Raw genomic sequence first — 16,387 nt, 5'->3', positions numbered from 1 at the left:
GCCAGGCATTCCTACTGTAGTATATGAAAAAGTTTCCATAAGATTATTCTTGGAATTGTTGTATATAAAAGTGTTTCCTTAGGATTGTTCTGTGACTATTGCCCCACCTAGCCCTTCCAGGTGGGGCGCTGTGGAGTTGGCAATAAATAGCTTGATGGACAGGGGAGAGGGGTCCTTTTGCGAAAGCTGCCGGCTGCAGGAGGATTCTCTTGCTCTCCTTGCCCAATCTTTTACACCCTATCCTTCTTGTCTGTGTGGATTATTATTTGCTGCGGATAAATATTACCAAGGTCTTCCCCCGAAAGGGGACAAGGGGATGGGAAATAATTTCTCATTCTGGGGACTGTTCTTGGATTCACAAATACCCAGCAAAGTTAACAGCGAAGATACATTACACCTACTTCTGGACTTCTTCCACCCAGTATTCCCTCCAGCAGAATCAGAATCCTAATATTACACTAAGTCATTCAAACACAGAGTAGGTAAAGTCAAAGATTATACTAATAAAATATGTCTCACAAGTTACTTTCTAAACAGTATGGAATATATTTATATAAGCATAAATCAAAACAGTTCCCTCCTCTGAAACTCAATCATGAACAACTTTGTAACTGCATAAAAAAGAAAGAAAATGTGTGTATACAAAGTGCATTTTATTAAAAAAAAAACACACAATAGTTCCCTCCACATGTGACATTGAACAGATAAAGTCCCAATCATTGAGAAATAGCAAAAATTTAACATTTTCAGATTGATAAAAACAACTCAGAAATAATTGACAGTAAAATACACCAGTGTTTTAAATGTACACTTCATTATTTCAGTACAAAATTTCCAAGAGGTGAAGCTAAAGAGAATACAGTGAATAAGCACTGCCTTAAATGTGTCCAACCTGGGTTTGATGCCCTGAGCCCTGCAAACAGTGGTCCTGAGCACAGAGCAAGAAGTAAATTCTGAGCACCACCAGTGTGGCACAACACAAATGAAAAAATTCCAAAAAGAAAACTGGGGACAGTTAAGATCTCATTGGACATAGTCAGATGCAATTGGCATACTAAAGGTACATCCAGTCAATTAAAAAGAAGCATGGGATTTCATTGTAACCACCATGAAATATGTTTCCTAATAAGTCACTGAGTTCAAGTGGTAAAATATAGATTAATCTAGATTTAAGTAGGTCCAAATAGAGCAACAGCCTTTGTCAATACTTCTTTTAGACCATAATTCATTTCCCTTGAGTGTTGAGAAAGAAGTGCCCTGCTTCTTTGTACAGAGCTTCAAATAAAGTCTCTAAATCAACTGTTTATTCACGAAATCTATTTATTTCATCTCTATTTTTTATTCACTATTGTTACCTTGAAGCACATCCCCACCTCTCTTAAGCTGATTTGGCCTCACAGGCCCTATCAACTACTTCTCTTACTATTTTTAATCATCAATTGTCTGATATCCTTTGCCTTCTCATCACACACTCCCACTCCAGCCTTAGTTCGAGATGTTTCTATCTCAGGGCTGGTTTGGCTTTACCAAGGCTAACAATAGCTGCTCGTATATATTGAGTTCTGTCAGAGCCATCTGCAGTCACCAGCATTTCTAACTCTCTACTAGTTCCACCCTTGCTCTTAGCTCATCTTTAGCTGTTTCCACTCCTCACAAATGGACCAAAGAGCATCCTTGCACCTGAATTTTCCATCATTCTTCTTACTTCTCTTTCCATTTTGCAGAGGACTTATTAAGTTGAATTTTTTCTTAATATTCGCCAGTACCTCCACAATCTCTGACCCAACCCCAACTGCAACTCTCTGATGGCCATCTGCTGAACTGGCTGTCCCTGTACTGAGGTCTCAAAGAGCTTACAGTCTGAAGCCAACTGATCATATGAAAATTCAAAACACCCAAGTCTAAGTTGTCAGAGTCCGTTTGAACACCATTTTTCCATTACCCTTTAAGTAATACCACGGAGGGTCTCAGACTCATGGCTGCAGGGTGGGGTCTCTGAGAAGGAGCTAGTAGAAAGCTTACTAGAGAATGCTCTTGGGCCCAACACTCTTGGGCATATAAAGAAGCAGAACTGAGAGAGTGGCTGACCTACGGCACAGTCTGAAAGGAGCCTTTGGATACCTACCTCTCTACCTTCACTATGGGCTCAACCAAGGCAAAGGGCCAGATTTTAGACCCCCATGATGATTAATCACTGGAATGAGGAGTGTCACTGAACACTGAAGCTATATTCAGTTCAGGAAAAATATACAGGGACAGGGGCCGGAGAGATAGCACAGCGGTAAGGCTTTTGCCTTAGATGCAGAAGGACGGTGATTCAAATCCTGGCATCCCATATGGTCCCCAGAGCCTGCCAGGAGCGATTTCTGAGCATAAGCCAGGAGTAACTCCTGAGAACTGCTGGGTGTGATCCAAAACCCAAATTATATATATATATATATATAATATATATACGTATATATATGTATATATATGTATATCATTTCAAAAGGCGACTCAGACAATAAGCAGCAATGTCCATCATACCCAGAGGCTTGACATGGACACAACAGTGGGAAGAAGAGAGCTTGGAACTCCAGAGACCAAGATTTACTCTGATCTGTCAGTAAAGAATGACGATCATGGGCAAGTTAATCTCTCATAATATTTTTAAATTATTTTAACACATATTATAAAAATACTTAAATGCTGGGACCTTGCAGGAATCAAAGCACTTATACAATGCACTTTGCTGGTGATCTTTTTTAAACAAAAGAAGCCGTTTTACATTTCCATCAGAATAGCCCACTTCATACATGTGTGTAGCATATACTGTGTGCAAGTTGAACAATTCCTAAGAACTCATCTGCTAAAAGATACTGTCTGAAGATTCAAATGAATGGGAGGGTTAAGTAAATGGGAGAATGAAGAGATACAAGAGTACATTTGATTTAAGACTTCTAGAGAGCACAAAATAATGCTGGAGTATTGTATACACTTCCAAAGTGTTGAATTATGTCAATAAAAACATGTGAGACAGAGCAAGAGTTAAAAGGCGAGGCTCTACCCAGAGGTTTCTCTGAAAACTGAAGAGGAATTACTGGGGCTATCAAATATGACCATCGATATGCAGATCCTGTAAAGAAGTGGTGGAGAGACAGCATCAAAATTAATGAGCATTTACTGGCTGTATTACTATGAATTATGCTTTCCATATTCAGAATCTTGTAATTATTACCCTCATGTTATAGATAAGAAATTGAGCCTCAGAAAGGCTACTCTCAAGCTATTCTAAAAATGCACAAGATAACATTACTGGAGCTAGCTTCGGATTCCAAAGCCTCTTGGTTCATTTCCAAGAACATAAAGAGTAAAAAAAAATCTGAACGGATGTTTCTATCTTCAAGACAGCAGCAAAGCAGCGCAGAGAAGTACTTAATGGTAAGTTAGAATAGTAAATAGTGCCTTCATTATTTGCATTTCATTATATATTTACCCATGAATGGGAGACGAACATTATTATAACTGATTTAAGAGAGTAAAACAGAAAAAGAATATTTCCTGAATAAAAATGAAAACATAAAACAATTTGAGTTGTAGTAACTGTGCCCCTCCTCATACAAACAGGCATTTTTCATGATAACAAGACCAACATATCAATCAAATTATACGCAGAATTTGCTAGCAAAGCTTTTTGTTAAAATCAACTCCAGCTTGCCTCTTACATTAAAGACTCCCCTGGTGGAGAAAGTATTGGGTGATGGAAGGACAGGATTCAGTCTGACACTACATAGGTTTAACAGTCAGAAAATGTAGTAGCCAGAGGTCAGACAGGCCTTTGACCAGCACAGTCTGTCCCCATTTGACCCTCATTCTGTGATCTCCCATGACACAGACTTCCAGGGCAGAGAACTGCCCTCAAACATCTTCAGCTTCCAGTGACAGAGATGTGCAACGATTATCCTCACCAATTTCTGATATTCCAAGTGGCTCTACAAACCCTTAACGTATCCCTACACTCACCTGAGTCTTCAAAATACACCTGAGGACACAGCATTCCTATATTCTGAAATACTGCATGAAACAATAGAGATACCATCTGTGTGGCTTATATAGAAGCATATCTCTTTTTTTTCATGTGTGAATCAAGATAGTTTTTCTTGAGACTTATTTAGAAAGATGTGAGAGGAGAGAAACACATGTTTGAGAGAGAAAACAGGTTTCTCCAGAGTTTAAAGAAGCAAAGAAACAGAGACAGCAAGTGAAATACATGTTCAAGGGGCTTGAAGAACGATGCATATTCTGATAAGAGCTAATAAGCAATCACGAGTGACTCTGCGTTTGCCCCCCAAATCGTTTCTGTCTGTGTCTACAGGCATTTTAAAATAATCATTCTGCCCTAATCTAGAGATGGTCTGCACAATAGTGTGAGTTGCCAATAAAATGCCTGCTGTGTGAATATTTTTAAAAGCTTACGGCATTCTAAAATACATTGTTCTAACTGTATCTACTCATATTTGTACTTGAGAAAAAGCAACAGAAGAGCTAAAATAGCTCCGCTTATATATGGCAGCACAAAATCCCTGTCGCCTTCAGAGCATGACTAGTTAAAACATGAAATATGCAAGGATTTACTTAATCCTTTATCTGTTCTCCAAACATGGCTGACTGCTTCATTAACCAGGTCTTTTCCTAAGTATTGCCATATATATATATATATATATATATATATATACTCCTGTCTCTAGGAAGAAAAGTAAAGAAAATCAGAGAACACTACAGCAAATCCTGTAACAGAAACATGAGCACAAATGGTATTCACAGGGGAGATGATACAGTGGGTGAGAATAGGGTACTATGCTCTGAAAAGTCATCAGAAAAGAGTTTGGGGACACAAGCACAAGAACCTGTGTTTGGTACTGGACTGATGCCCATCACAACAGGGTAGCAGGGTGCAGACACCGAAGCCCCCAGCAGCACCAAGCCTAAGCAATATTGCACACTGGGATTCTAACACGGAACTGTCCTGCCCACCTGGCCAAGTACCAACCAAAGTGGGTGATCCCCAAGCTAAGCTCTTAGCTCTTTGGGGGAGTCCTCCAGATAACTCATTACAATCTTCTCACCATACTAGATTGGAAGGTTCATGCCTGAAACACAGGCAAAAAGCCCTGCAAGGGAAGCAAACTCTGTGTTTACTGCACCTACTGGGAACAGAAAAATGACCTGGAGCAAAGACATCAAAGTGAAGAGGAAGCAAAGTGGGTCTAAGGATTTACAAATAAGGTTAGGTCAAGATGGCCACACAGAACCTGCTACTAGCAAGGCCCTAAGACTCTATGGGACACTAGAATATGAATTTCCTAGCTTTTTGATCATCCTTTAGAATTCAAGATGATCCCAACAGAGTCACTGAATGAAGAGAGCACTACTGGGCTTAAAATGTAGACATTAGCATCCATTATTATGATGTCACAGGTTAGTAGGGCTTAAGGGATGGTTTATCCATTTAGTATGATGTCCTTGTGTTGCTTACTTTCTGGGGAAATTATATATCTGACATACAAATTGGTTTCTCTTTTTACCTTTTAGAAAAGTTTTCAGGGGCTAGAGAAATAGTACAATGGATAGGGCATTCGCCTTGCACATAACCTAATGGGGTTCAATCCCCAGCACCCTATATGATCTCCTGAGCACCACCAGGAGTAATGATTCCTGCGTGCAGAGCCAGAGGTAACCCCTGAGCTGCATCAGGTTTGCCCCTCAAAAAGAATTTACTGGAATATTAACACATCACTCTTCCAAAATGAACCAGTAGATGGAACACGCTAAGGACATGCCAATCTCAAAGTTAAAAACATGGAAGTTGGTAGTAACAGCAAATCAGTCCTCGACACAGTCCTTCTCTTCTCTTCTCTTCAATAAGCCAGCTTTTCTGAGGGATTTTCTGCTTTCTTGTCATTGAGAATTTCCCTGGACTTGTACAGCACATGGGAAATGTACAAAACACACTTAAGAGAAGCTAACAAAGCACCCTCAAAAAAAAAAAAAAAAACAGGAAGCAAATGACAAACCCACAAATGACCAAACCGAAGTACTTTCTCTGATACACCCAAGACAATCTTCAGCACAAAGCAACAAGTATCCTGTGACTTCAGCCTACCATTTCCCTCTGTCCCTCTAGTTAGAGCCCTGAGTGCTGGGATCCATTCTCCCTCCAAGGAGCCACGTCTAGGGTCATTCGCTGCGGAAACCAGGCTGCACAGCTCAGTGACCCAAGATCATGATTCTGAAGATGCAAACTTCTTTCACTGTTAGACACAACCTTGGAGTGTCCAGCCAAAGGCTTGTTTAAAATGTGGGGTCCAAGTTCTTCTCTAGAACTATCAAGACAGTTCCTCAGAGTCCGAAGCAAAAACCTGCATTCAAAAACTTGTTCAGGTTGTTTCCACTGTCCTCTAAAGCCTGTCAACCTCTGTCACCTATAAGCCTCCAATAAATCCTGCCCAGGAAGTGGTCCTTATTGTTCTAGCAATAAAAGTGACCATTTAATTTCCCACAATAATGCCAACAAATCCCCAGCTTTCGGAGATATTTCCATTCCCCTGCTTCCTAAATCACTCTGCCCTGAATTTTTTGATTTTATGCAGTGCTCTGAGTTACGAACACATAAATCTAGAACTGAGAGGCAAGATTGTATCATTCTGACTCCTATCGGTGCATTTATTTTTGACAATCTACAGCTCTTGCTAACGATAATTTGTCTCTTATTTGAGAGACCCCTGATATCCATGCAGACGTACAGAGATACACTGGAAGTGAGGCATCACTCTTGACGTAACTTCATAAAACAACTGTTCCACCTACTCGCTTTGAAAACAACTTCACTAATGAGTCAGAGGGAGAGGGATAGACGTAGAATAGTCTTTCTCACCTGTGGGTTATAAAAAATTAAAATAAAAGTCAGAATGGCAATAATATCCAGAGATAATAGAGATGAAGGGCAGAAATCAAGGGAAGCCCTTGATATGAAGTGGTGAGTGTAATTAGAGCACTAACTGCACTGACAACTACTGACAATGAGAGAGAGAGAGGAGGGAGAGAGAGAGGAGGGAGAGAGAGAGAGAGAGAGAGAGAGAGAGAGAGAGAGAGAGAGAGAGAGAGAGAGAATTCCTGTCCCAGAGACAGGCAGAGGGAGGGAGAGAAGGGAAGGGGAAATAGGGAACATTGGTAGAGAATAAATGACAGTGATGAAATGTGATGTACAGTAGAGAACTGAAACCCAATCACAAACATTTCTGTAATCACAGTGCTTAAATAAAGAAATTATTAAAGAAAAAATATTATTTTAGTGAAGCAAAAGATTTTACTGAAATAAACATACTTAAAATAATGTGAGGGAAAGAATTAAAAGAATACATGTGCAAGAGAGAACACAGACTTCTCCATCAACAGTATTGTTAAATGTGGTGCCTTAAAATAACTAAAAAAATTAATAATGAGACATCAGGTCTTTTATTACATTACCTGAGATAGCAGCATTTACCTTGTCAGTAACATTTTATCAGCTCACTTCTTTCCTTCCATCTTTCTTTACCTCTTTCTATCCTTCTTCCATCCTACCTTCCATTCTATAATTTTTCCTTTCCAGCCTTTTCAACACTATTTGTTGAATAATCTATCTTTCTCCATCTCATAGATCCAGCAAATTAACTATCACTGAGTTCTCAATTCCAATCCATTGGTCTGACAGTCTGTCCTTATTCCAGTACTATGTTTAAACCATTATAGCTTTATAGTATAGTTTCAAAGTATATATTTGAATAGATACAAGTTTATTCAGTAACTCCAAGTTTCTTATTTATCTAGTATATGGCTGCATTACTTGATCCAAATATTATTAAAACCAAAGTTTGTTGTTTGAAACTAATTTTGTACTTATTTATTTTGCAGGAACTGATAAGTAATATATGCCTTTTAATGTAATGTAATGCTTAATATGCTTGTACTTAATTCTATTTATAAAGCTAGTTTGTTCCTTTTATTTTTTTTATTTTTATTTCCTACCTGCTTCTGTTTAACTGAATTAAAAATGTTTTCATAAAAAAATAAAAAAGAAAACAACTTTGGGGGCCGGAGTGGTAGCACATCGGTAGGGCATTTGTCTTGCACGTAGCTAACCCAGGATGAACAAAAGTTCAATCCCCGGCATCCCATATAGTCCCTGAGCCTGACAGAATCTGAGTGCAGAGCCAGGAGTAACTCTTGAGCAGCCCCCGGGTGTGGCCCAAAAGCTAAAAAAAGAAAAAGAAAAGAAAAAGGAAAACAACTTCACTGAGAAGCTTTACCATGAATGGCAGATGCCAGTGAAACTCTAACACCTTTGAACACCTGAGTTTATCTGTCATGGGTCAGTGTAGCATCTAACTATCCTGTTGGCTAGAACCAAATATTACAAAAATATTGAGCATAAAATACTTAACTGTCAATTACACATGAGCATTGAACCATTTATTCTGAACATTCGATTGATTATCCATAAGGTACCAGGTACTATGCTAATTTTGAGATAAATAGAAAAAAATAGAGACAGAATTTAAACCAAGGAACTTCAGAACTCTGAGCTCACACATCAAGAAGGGCCTGCTGCAAAGGTCGGGGGGAAGCTCTTGCACACATTCTCACTATTTTTGTGACTTAATTATTTTCTTTCTAGATGTGAATGAAATACTAAAAGAACTCATTATACCTGATATTAGTTCATGGTGAAAACTGTATATACTTAGAGATAATGAATTTACTATCACAGCCAATAAATAGATATATTTCTTTTTTTATTGTTGTGTTTAGGTCACACCCAGCAGCACTCAGGGGTTACTCTTGGCTCTGCTCTCAGAAATTGCTCCTGGATGTCTTGGAACCATATGGGATGCTGGGATTCGAACCACCATCTGTCCTGGGCCAACTGTGTACAAGGCAAGTGCCCTACCTCTCTATTTGTTATCTCTCCAGCCCCAGTAAGAAATAAGATATATATTTCTTATTTTATCTTCAACTTCTTATTTTTATTTTGCCTTCATCTGGATATAATAAATTTGCAATCATAGTGAACAAATTATTAATGTAATATATATCATATAAAATGTTCGACTCCACCTGAGTCAACAAGAAAAATAATGGTGAATAAGAGCAATGATGATGTGGAGAGGGGAAATACAGACTAGCACAAAAAGACTCTTCCCATCATAGAACTCGTCAAGGTGAAATAAATTCTATACTAATATATATTTAACAATCACCTTTACTTACAAATAATCACTGATTCCACTGCCCATTGTAAAATTTTATCTTTAAAATAAATAACAGTTAAACTGGCAAAAAAAAAAAACAGACAACTGAATACAAAACAGAGGCATCCATAATTTGTAATTGTTGTATTTTACAAATTAAAATCACACACACACACACACACACACACACACACACACACACCACTGAATGCAATCTATGGGAAAAACAAAAAAACTCATCAACAAATAGAGCAAGAAGTTTCCCTTTCACTTTTCCCAGTGGGATTTTTCCCTCATTTTAAACTAATATACTGTGAGGTTCTATTGTAATATTCTACCAAATATGTATATCCTTCAGTTTTTTTTTATTGTAAGAGTTTATTCAAGAGACAAAATACCCTTCAGTTTTTTATAGAATTATAAAAAGTCATTTTCAGATAACATTCAGAAGTTTGATGGAACTGTTTAAATCTGCAATGATCACATACACACATGTTATGACAAACAGAAGCAAAAAAAATTCCAATTTTTATTTGTTTCATGCATTAGCTGATGATACCAACAAAATTAACCCCCTTCATAACATTTAGGAACAAGACACCAGTAAATCCTTCCAATGAGGTTACTAGCAAGTAAGTTATTCAGAAAAAATAATTTTAGAGCATTTCTAGGTATTCTGATTTCATCAGGTAATGGACTTCAAAACTGAAAAGATATAAATAAGAGTTAAATCATATTTTTGCATGTTCTAACCAGGATCCAATTCCCAGCCCACAGAGTGTGGCCAAGTGTGGTCCTGGAGAGGACATTCCGGGTATCCCAGGCCATCCCCAGCACAGCCTCGGCTCCTTTCACTGAAATGCCAGCTCATGTCATGCAAATAATGGCTTAGAAGGCAAAACTTTAAAAAAAAGTTCATGGATTTTTTTTTTTTTTTTTTTTTTTTTGGTTTTTGGGCCACACCCGGTAACGCTCAGGGGTTACTCCTGGTTATGCGCTCAGAAGTTGCTCCTGGCTTGGGGGACCATATGGGACACCGGGGGATCGAACCGCTGTCCATCCAAGGCTAGCGCAGGCAAGGCAGGCACCTTACCTTTAGCGCCACCGCCCGGCCCCCTTTTTTTTTTTTTTTTTTTGGTTTTTGGGCCACACCCGTTTGACGCTCAGGGGTTACTCCTGGCTATGCACTCAGAAATTGCCCCTGGCTTGGGGGGACCATATGGGACGCAGGGGGATCGAACCGCGGTCCGTCCTACACTAGCGCTCGCAAGGCAGACACCTTACCTCTAGCGCCACCTTCCCGGCCCCAAGTTCATGGATTTTAACCAGAAACTATCGTTTACTGAATTTCAGGGAGCTTTACAAAGAATGTTGTGAATGTCATCTTTCACAACAAATTTACAGGGCAACTGTTTCCCTTTGATACAAATTAAGAAGCCAAGGTTTCCTAGCCCAGCCAGAATTAGCTATCCCAGGCATTCACCCAGGGAAGGGCCTACCAGGCCTTCTTCAAACCCACATAGCCAGCTCAGAATCCTGCTGTCCCACTCTGCCATGCTAGTTCTTGATTAGAAATAATTATATTTTGGGGAAGAGATTTCATTTGGGATTTGGGAGGAAGAGGTAGGGTCTGGCCCACACCCAGTGGTACTCAGGTCTTACTCCTGGTTCTCTACTTAGTGATCACTCTTTTATTTATTTTTTTTTTTTGTTTGGTTTGGGGGCCACACCCTGCGGCACTCAGGGGTTACTCCTGGCTCTTCACTCAGAAATCACTCCTGGCAGGCTCTGCGAACTATACAGGATGCCGAAATTGAACCAAGTTTGTCCTGGATCGGCGCATGCAAGGCAAATGCCCTACCACTGTTCTATTGCTCTGGCCTTCAGGGATCACTCTAGATGGTGCTGGGGACCTTATGGGATGTCAGAGATGCAGCCTAGGTGTTCTGCCTACCAGGCAAGCACCTTGCCAGCTATTCTATCTCTCCAGTCCCAGATTAAGCATGATTGAGTAAGAAAGACAAAGATGATTTTTAAATAATGATCACAGATTATGGTATCGATTTCTGTCAATATGAAGTCACTAAACTATATTGTTTAGAATATATTTTGTTCAGTACTTTTAACTCTGATTAACCTGGTGTTCAGAACTTTGTCAAACTAATTCCCAAATTATAAAGCTGTAATTAAAATACATATATTTGGGGCTGGAGAGATAGCATGGAGGTAAGGTCTTTCATGCAGAAGGTCATTGGTTTGAATCCCGGCATCCCATATGGTCCCCCAAGCTTGCCAGGAGCAATTTCTGAGCATGGAGCCAGGAATAACCCCTGAGCACTGCCGGGTATGACCCAAACAACAACAACAACAACAACAAAAATACATATATTCATCCACTATTCTAACTCACAATGCATTTTTTCATGATTTATATTCCACAAACGTTTTCTCAGGTTAATACTATATTAATATATTATTTTTTTTTATTTGGGGCACATCCAGTGACGTGTCAGGGGTTACTCCTGACTATGCACTCAGAAATCGCTCCTGGGTTGGGGGACCATATGGGACGCTGGGGAGATCGAACCACGGTCCGACCTAGGTCAGCCGCTTGCAAGGCAAATGCCCTACCACTGTGCCACCGCTCTGGCCCCTACATTTAATATATTATTAATTCCAAAAATACTTTTTAAGGTTTTTTATGGGGTTACACAAATCAGAGTCAATTTAACATAAGCAATAAAATGAGTATTGTCTTTCACCTTTGTGCAGATGTGTATCAATAAAATTTCCCTTCGCAAGTAATAAAACCATTTTGATTCTCTTTGCTACTTGAATTTTGGTCCCCTTTTTCTCCTCACTATTCCCCCAGTTCCTTGGGCCATGCCCATATTCAGAGCACCTAATGCCCTCATGTGCCATCCTCCCCACTGTGCCCTTTCATTTCCTAACATTCTATTCTGTGGCTTTTGAGGTCACTGGCAATGCTGGAACAGTCACTGGACCTCCAACAAGAGACTGAGGGATGCTTTTCCTCAGAAGTGGTCTCTTGACCCATCTTCACTGGCTGGAAAAACCTGACGGCAAAGTTCTAACAAATGGTTCTAAAAAATTCTCATTTTTTCCAGAATAAAAATAAATAAGCTACTAAATTCACCCTGATGTAAAAAAAAAAATTTCCCAGCTGTTTCTCCATATGTGTTCCCAAGTACTAGATCATTTCAAAATAAAAACATAATAAGTGATTTATGCACCTTCAGCAAGTCTTTAAGATTCTTTACTCTCAAGGTCGTGCCTCAGAGATTCACAGTGACCCACCTAACTTGAATAATAACTAAAACTTCTTTACACTGTACTGTTTGCTCTGAAAGCTTAGCCCAATACTCACCACACAGTAGATCATCAGCTAGTTCTTAATAACTGTGTAAAATAAATATTATTTTCATGTTCCTATTTCAGAAAAATGATGTATTTGCCTCAAAGTCTTAAATCTAATATTACATGCTTTTCTTTCATTTTCAATTATGACAATTAACCAAAAGCCAATACAATGTATGTCTCTGTGGAGCCTAGAACATTCCCACCGTGGAGAAAGAAGAAAAATCGGACTGCTCAGAACCACCGGCTACCTTGTCACCAAATGTTCTGCAAACGGGTGTTTGCAGAGATTTGTTGTTTTATTTAAAGCCTGATTAAAGTAAATACATGGAACATAATAAGTCTGCTCAAATGTTTTCAAAGAAGGTTCAAATCCTGACACTTGAGGAAAGAAACCAGCCAGAACTGTTGAAAGCAGTGGCGTAGTCTGCCCAATAAGGAAAGGTGGGGATGGCAGAAAAATGGCAATGGCACTGCTAGGAAAGATGATGTTTTCTCTGTGTAAGTCAGTCCTGAAAGTGTTCACACTAAATTCACCTGTATATGTAAGGCCTTTTCCAAAAAAAATTTCAAAATTACAGCATGGAAAGTAAAAATAACTACTGCATACTTAATAACTGTCATTTTCAAAGAGCATATCCTGAAAACTACTATTTGAATACAGTTTTCTTTTTTCTTTCTTTCTTTTGGCTTTTGGGTCATTCCCTGCAGTGCTCAGGGCTTAGTCCTGGTTCTGTGCTCAGGATCCTCCTGGAAGGGCTCAAGGAAACATCTGGGGTGCCAGGGATAGAACCCTGGTCAGTTATGTACAAGGCAAGTGCCTTTCTGCTATACTAGTGCTCCAGCCCAGAATACAGTTTTCTCTTGGTGAAAAAGCCAGCCATTCAAATTTGATTTATAAAGGTAAAAATCAGAGACTGTATTCTTTCTCATTTTGGTAATAGGTACTTGAGTTCAATTTATTTTATCCATTCCTGGAATTTGTCAAGAACTTTGGTTAAATTGGCATTACCAAAGGTGCTGCTACGACTTTTTTTTTGAAATTTGTCAATACTAAGCAAAAAGCAAACTCTGGGATTACAAAAATAATCCTTGCAAAACTAATCATTGCGGCCAGAGAGAAGGAACAGAGGTCAGGTAGCATGCGGGGGACCTGGGCAGCATCCTTGGCACCAACCTGCGAATTTGGGGCACAGTGGGGTAGAGGAGTCATCTCTGCCCTGTAGGGTCTGAGCAGCAACTGGCCAACCATATACTGGTGGGCTAAGAACTAAGGGGAAAGGCCCCTAGGCCTTCAGAGCACCTCTTAGGACCTTTCCCCCTTTATTTTTCTCCCACTCCACAGAAAACTTGAATAATCTTTGGTCAAATCATTTCTGAATGAAGCTGCTGCAATAATAAAGTGGACTGCACAGATGCCACCAGCTCTTACAAAGGTGCATGTTGAACAACTTACACCAACTGTTCCCAAAGCTACTACTGCACAGGGGGAATCTTCCAGAGAGCAGTGGGAAACAGGAGCCATGTTCCTGATGGAGGGAAGGCAACTGAAGAGGGATCCAGGAGGAAAAGACTCAAGAAGCTAAGTTTTGGACAAACAGAAGGACCAGGACATACACATCTGCCAAGCAGACAGACATCAGCTGTGACCTGACCAAATCCAGCTGTCTAGCAGCCTAGCCAAGGTTGTGTCCACACCAAAGAAACCCAAGAAGAGTCCACGGATATACAAGCCAAGCCATTCTGGAAACTTCAGAGCTCCAAGTCTCAGAGCAGGTGCTCAGAAACTGGAGGCTTTTCTCCAGGGGTGAGAGGAGATCGGGGGTGGGGGTTCACTGGGCCTCTCCAGATTCCACCTGCAGGGCGGAATGGCCCCAAGTCCTGCAAACTGGGCTTAGCCAGAAACCAGGAGGGCAAACGAGCAGTCAGGTAGGCTCCTGCATTCAGAAACCATCCGGGTGGGCTGAAATGCCTCTGCACTAGTGGCGTGCAGCGCTCTACAGAGGATGCTGGGGAGCTGAGGAGTGGGAAACAGCTGGAACATCTGAAACAGCTGAGCCAGGAAAAGGGGCGCCAAAGAGAAGTAGCTGCTCACCCCACAGGAGGGCTCCAAGGCCAGAATTCGGGGGAGAGGTGGAGCATGGATGGAGCGCGGGTGGGAAAAAAAAAAGACACCTGCAAGTTAGTTCAGAAAACCGGGGTCACGGAGAGGAGGAGGACTCCAAGAGACGAACCCCACAAATCCCTGGCACTCCGGAGAGCTCTGCTAAGTAGAAAGAAAGGTTGGAAGGGGAAGCCGGGCAGGCAGTGCCAACATCAGAAGCAAGATTGCTCGCTGCTGGGGTAGACGCCAAGGTGGGGTGGAGGGGGGTGGTCGCGCACCCAAAATGGGGGGACGGGGAGGGTACCCCGAGAGCGTGAGCTGAGATTTGGAAGTGGGAGCTGCATCACTCGGCGCTGGGGAAAGTTTGGGGGAAAGAAAACAGGTGGGCGTGGAGGCCCCGAAGCTGGAGAGCCTGCGCCCCGGGGAGAGAGAGAAAGAGGGCTTCGGGCTCTGGGGACCCCTTCCTTGGAGTGGGGGTGCGTCATGGAAGATCTGGGGGTGCCGGACTCGGGGATCCCCTATTCAGGGGTCAAACCAGGCCTCCCCCCACGCCAGAGGCGGGTCCCCCGCACCCCCAGGCGCCCTCCCACCCTCCAGGCTCACCGGGGGCGCAGTCAGGCGGCTGATGCTCTCGCCCAGGGAGTCCAGGTTCACCCTCCGGCGACGCTGCGCCCTCCGGGTGCCCGCGGTGGCCGTGGCAGCGGTGGCAGCGGTGGCAGAGGCGGCGGAGGAGGAAGAGGAGGCGCCGGGCACCGATGCCAGGGCCGGGGCGGCGGGCGCGCGGGGCGGGCTGCGGCTGCCGTTCCAATAGAGCCTGGCCAGGGGGCACTCGCTGTCATCCTCCAGGCTGGGCTCCAGGGGCTCGGGGGGCTCCAGGGAGTCGGAGCCGAGCGAGCTGAAGGACTCGGAGGAGATTTTCCTCCGAGACATGCTGCTGCTGCTGCTGCGGGGAGGCTGCGGGGCCCGGGGCGCGCGTCTGGAGCGGCTGGAGTCAGGCTTGGAGAGGTCTCCGGGGGCGCACGGCGGGCTGCGAGTCTCGGGGGCTTCCGAGCCGGCTCATGGCGGGAACTTGGGGGCCCCGGGGCCCCGCGATCGCTCCGGGGCGGCCTCCCTTCTGTCTGCTGCCGAGGTTGCAGCGGCTCCGGCCGCCTCGGCACCGCCCCGCGTGTGCAGCGGCCAGCTAGCTGGGCGCGCGCTGGGAAAGCGGGGTGCGCTGGGAAAGCGGGGCGCAGCCGCTGCAGCCGCTGCTGCCGCTTTCGCAGAGGTTCTCCTGCAGCCAGCCCAGCCCAGCCCGGCCCGGCCAGGCCCGTACCCCGCCTCCACCCGCCCCCCAAACCCTCCCCCACGCGCCCGTCGCGGCGTCACGTGGCTCCGCACACTCGGCGCGAGTCTCAGTGTCGCCTGTTGGGTGCCACGATCCAGGAGCATCGAGGACACAGCACCCCCCCCCTTCTCCCTGGACGAACTAGCCCCGAGACTCCGGGGTACGGTGGGGTGGGGTGGGTGGCATGGGGAGACCCTGGACGCGCGCGCAGGGCACTGGAGAAGTTGTGGGCACTGGGAATGGAGTTTCTGGGCGCAGGGCGAGGCCCAAAGTGCAGCCCAGACGCCCCCCCTGGAGATCTGGGAAGGGGAG

General features: G+C 43.0%; 1 protein-coding gene across 1 annotated transcript in view; it reads right to left on the bottom strand.

Moving 5' to 3' along the window:
* The window catches only part of GUCY1A2 (guanylate cyclase 1 soluble subunit alpha 2), a 177,476-nt gene extending 161,434 nt beyond the window's left edge, over positions 1-16,042 (bottom strand). The window contains exon 1 of the mRNA XM_049778553.1: positions 15,355-16,042. Coding sequence (XP_049634510.1) covers positions 15,355-15,681 — 327 coding nt within the window. The 5' untranslated portion in view covers positions 15,682-16,042. The remainder of the gene's footprint in view (positions 1-15,354) is intronic.
* Between the last annotated feature and the right edge of the window lie 345 nt (positions 16,043-16,387).

This window comes from Suncus etruscus, chromosome 8 (assembly GCF_024139225.1).
Source record: "Suncus etruscus isolate mSunEtr1 chromosome 8, mSunEtr1.pri.cur, whole genome shotgun sequence".
NCBI lineage: Eukaryota > Metazoa > Chordata > Mammalia > Eulipotyphla > Soricidae > Suncus > Suncus etruscus.
The sequence above is the reverse complement of the archived record's forward strand: the minus strand, read 5'-3'. Positions and strand labels throughout refer to the sequence as shown.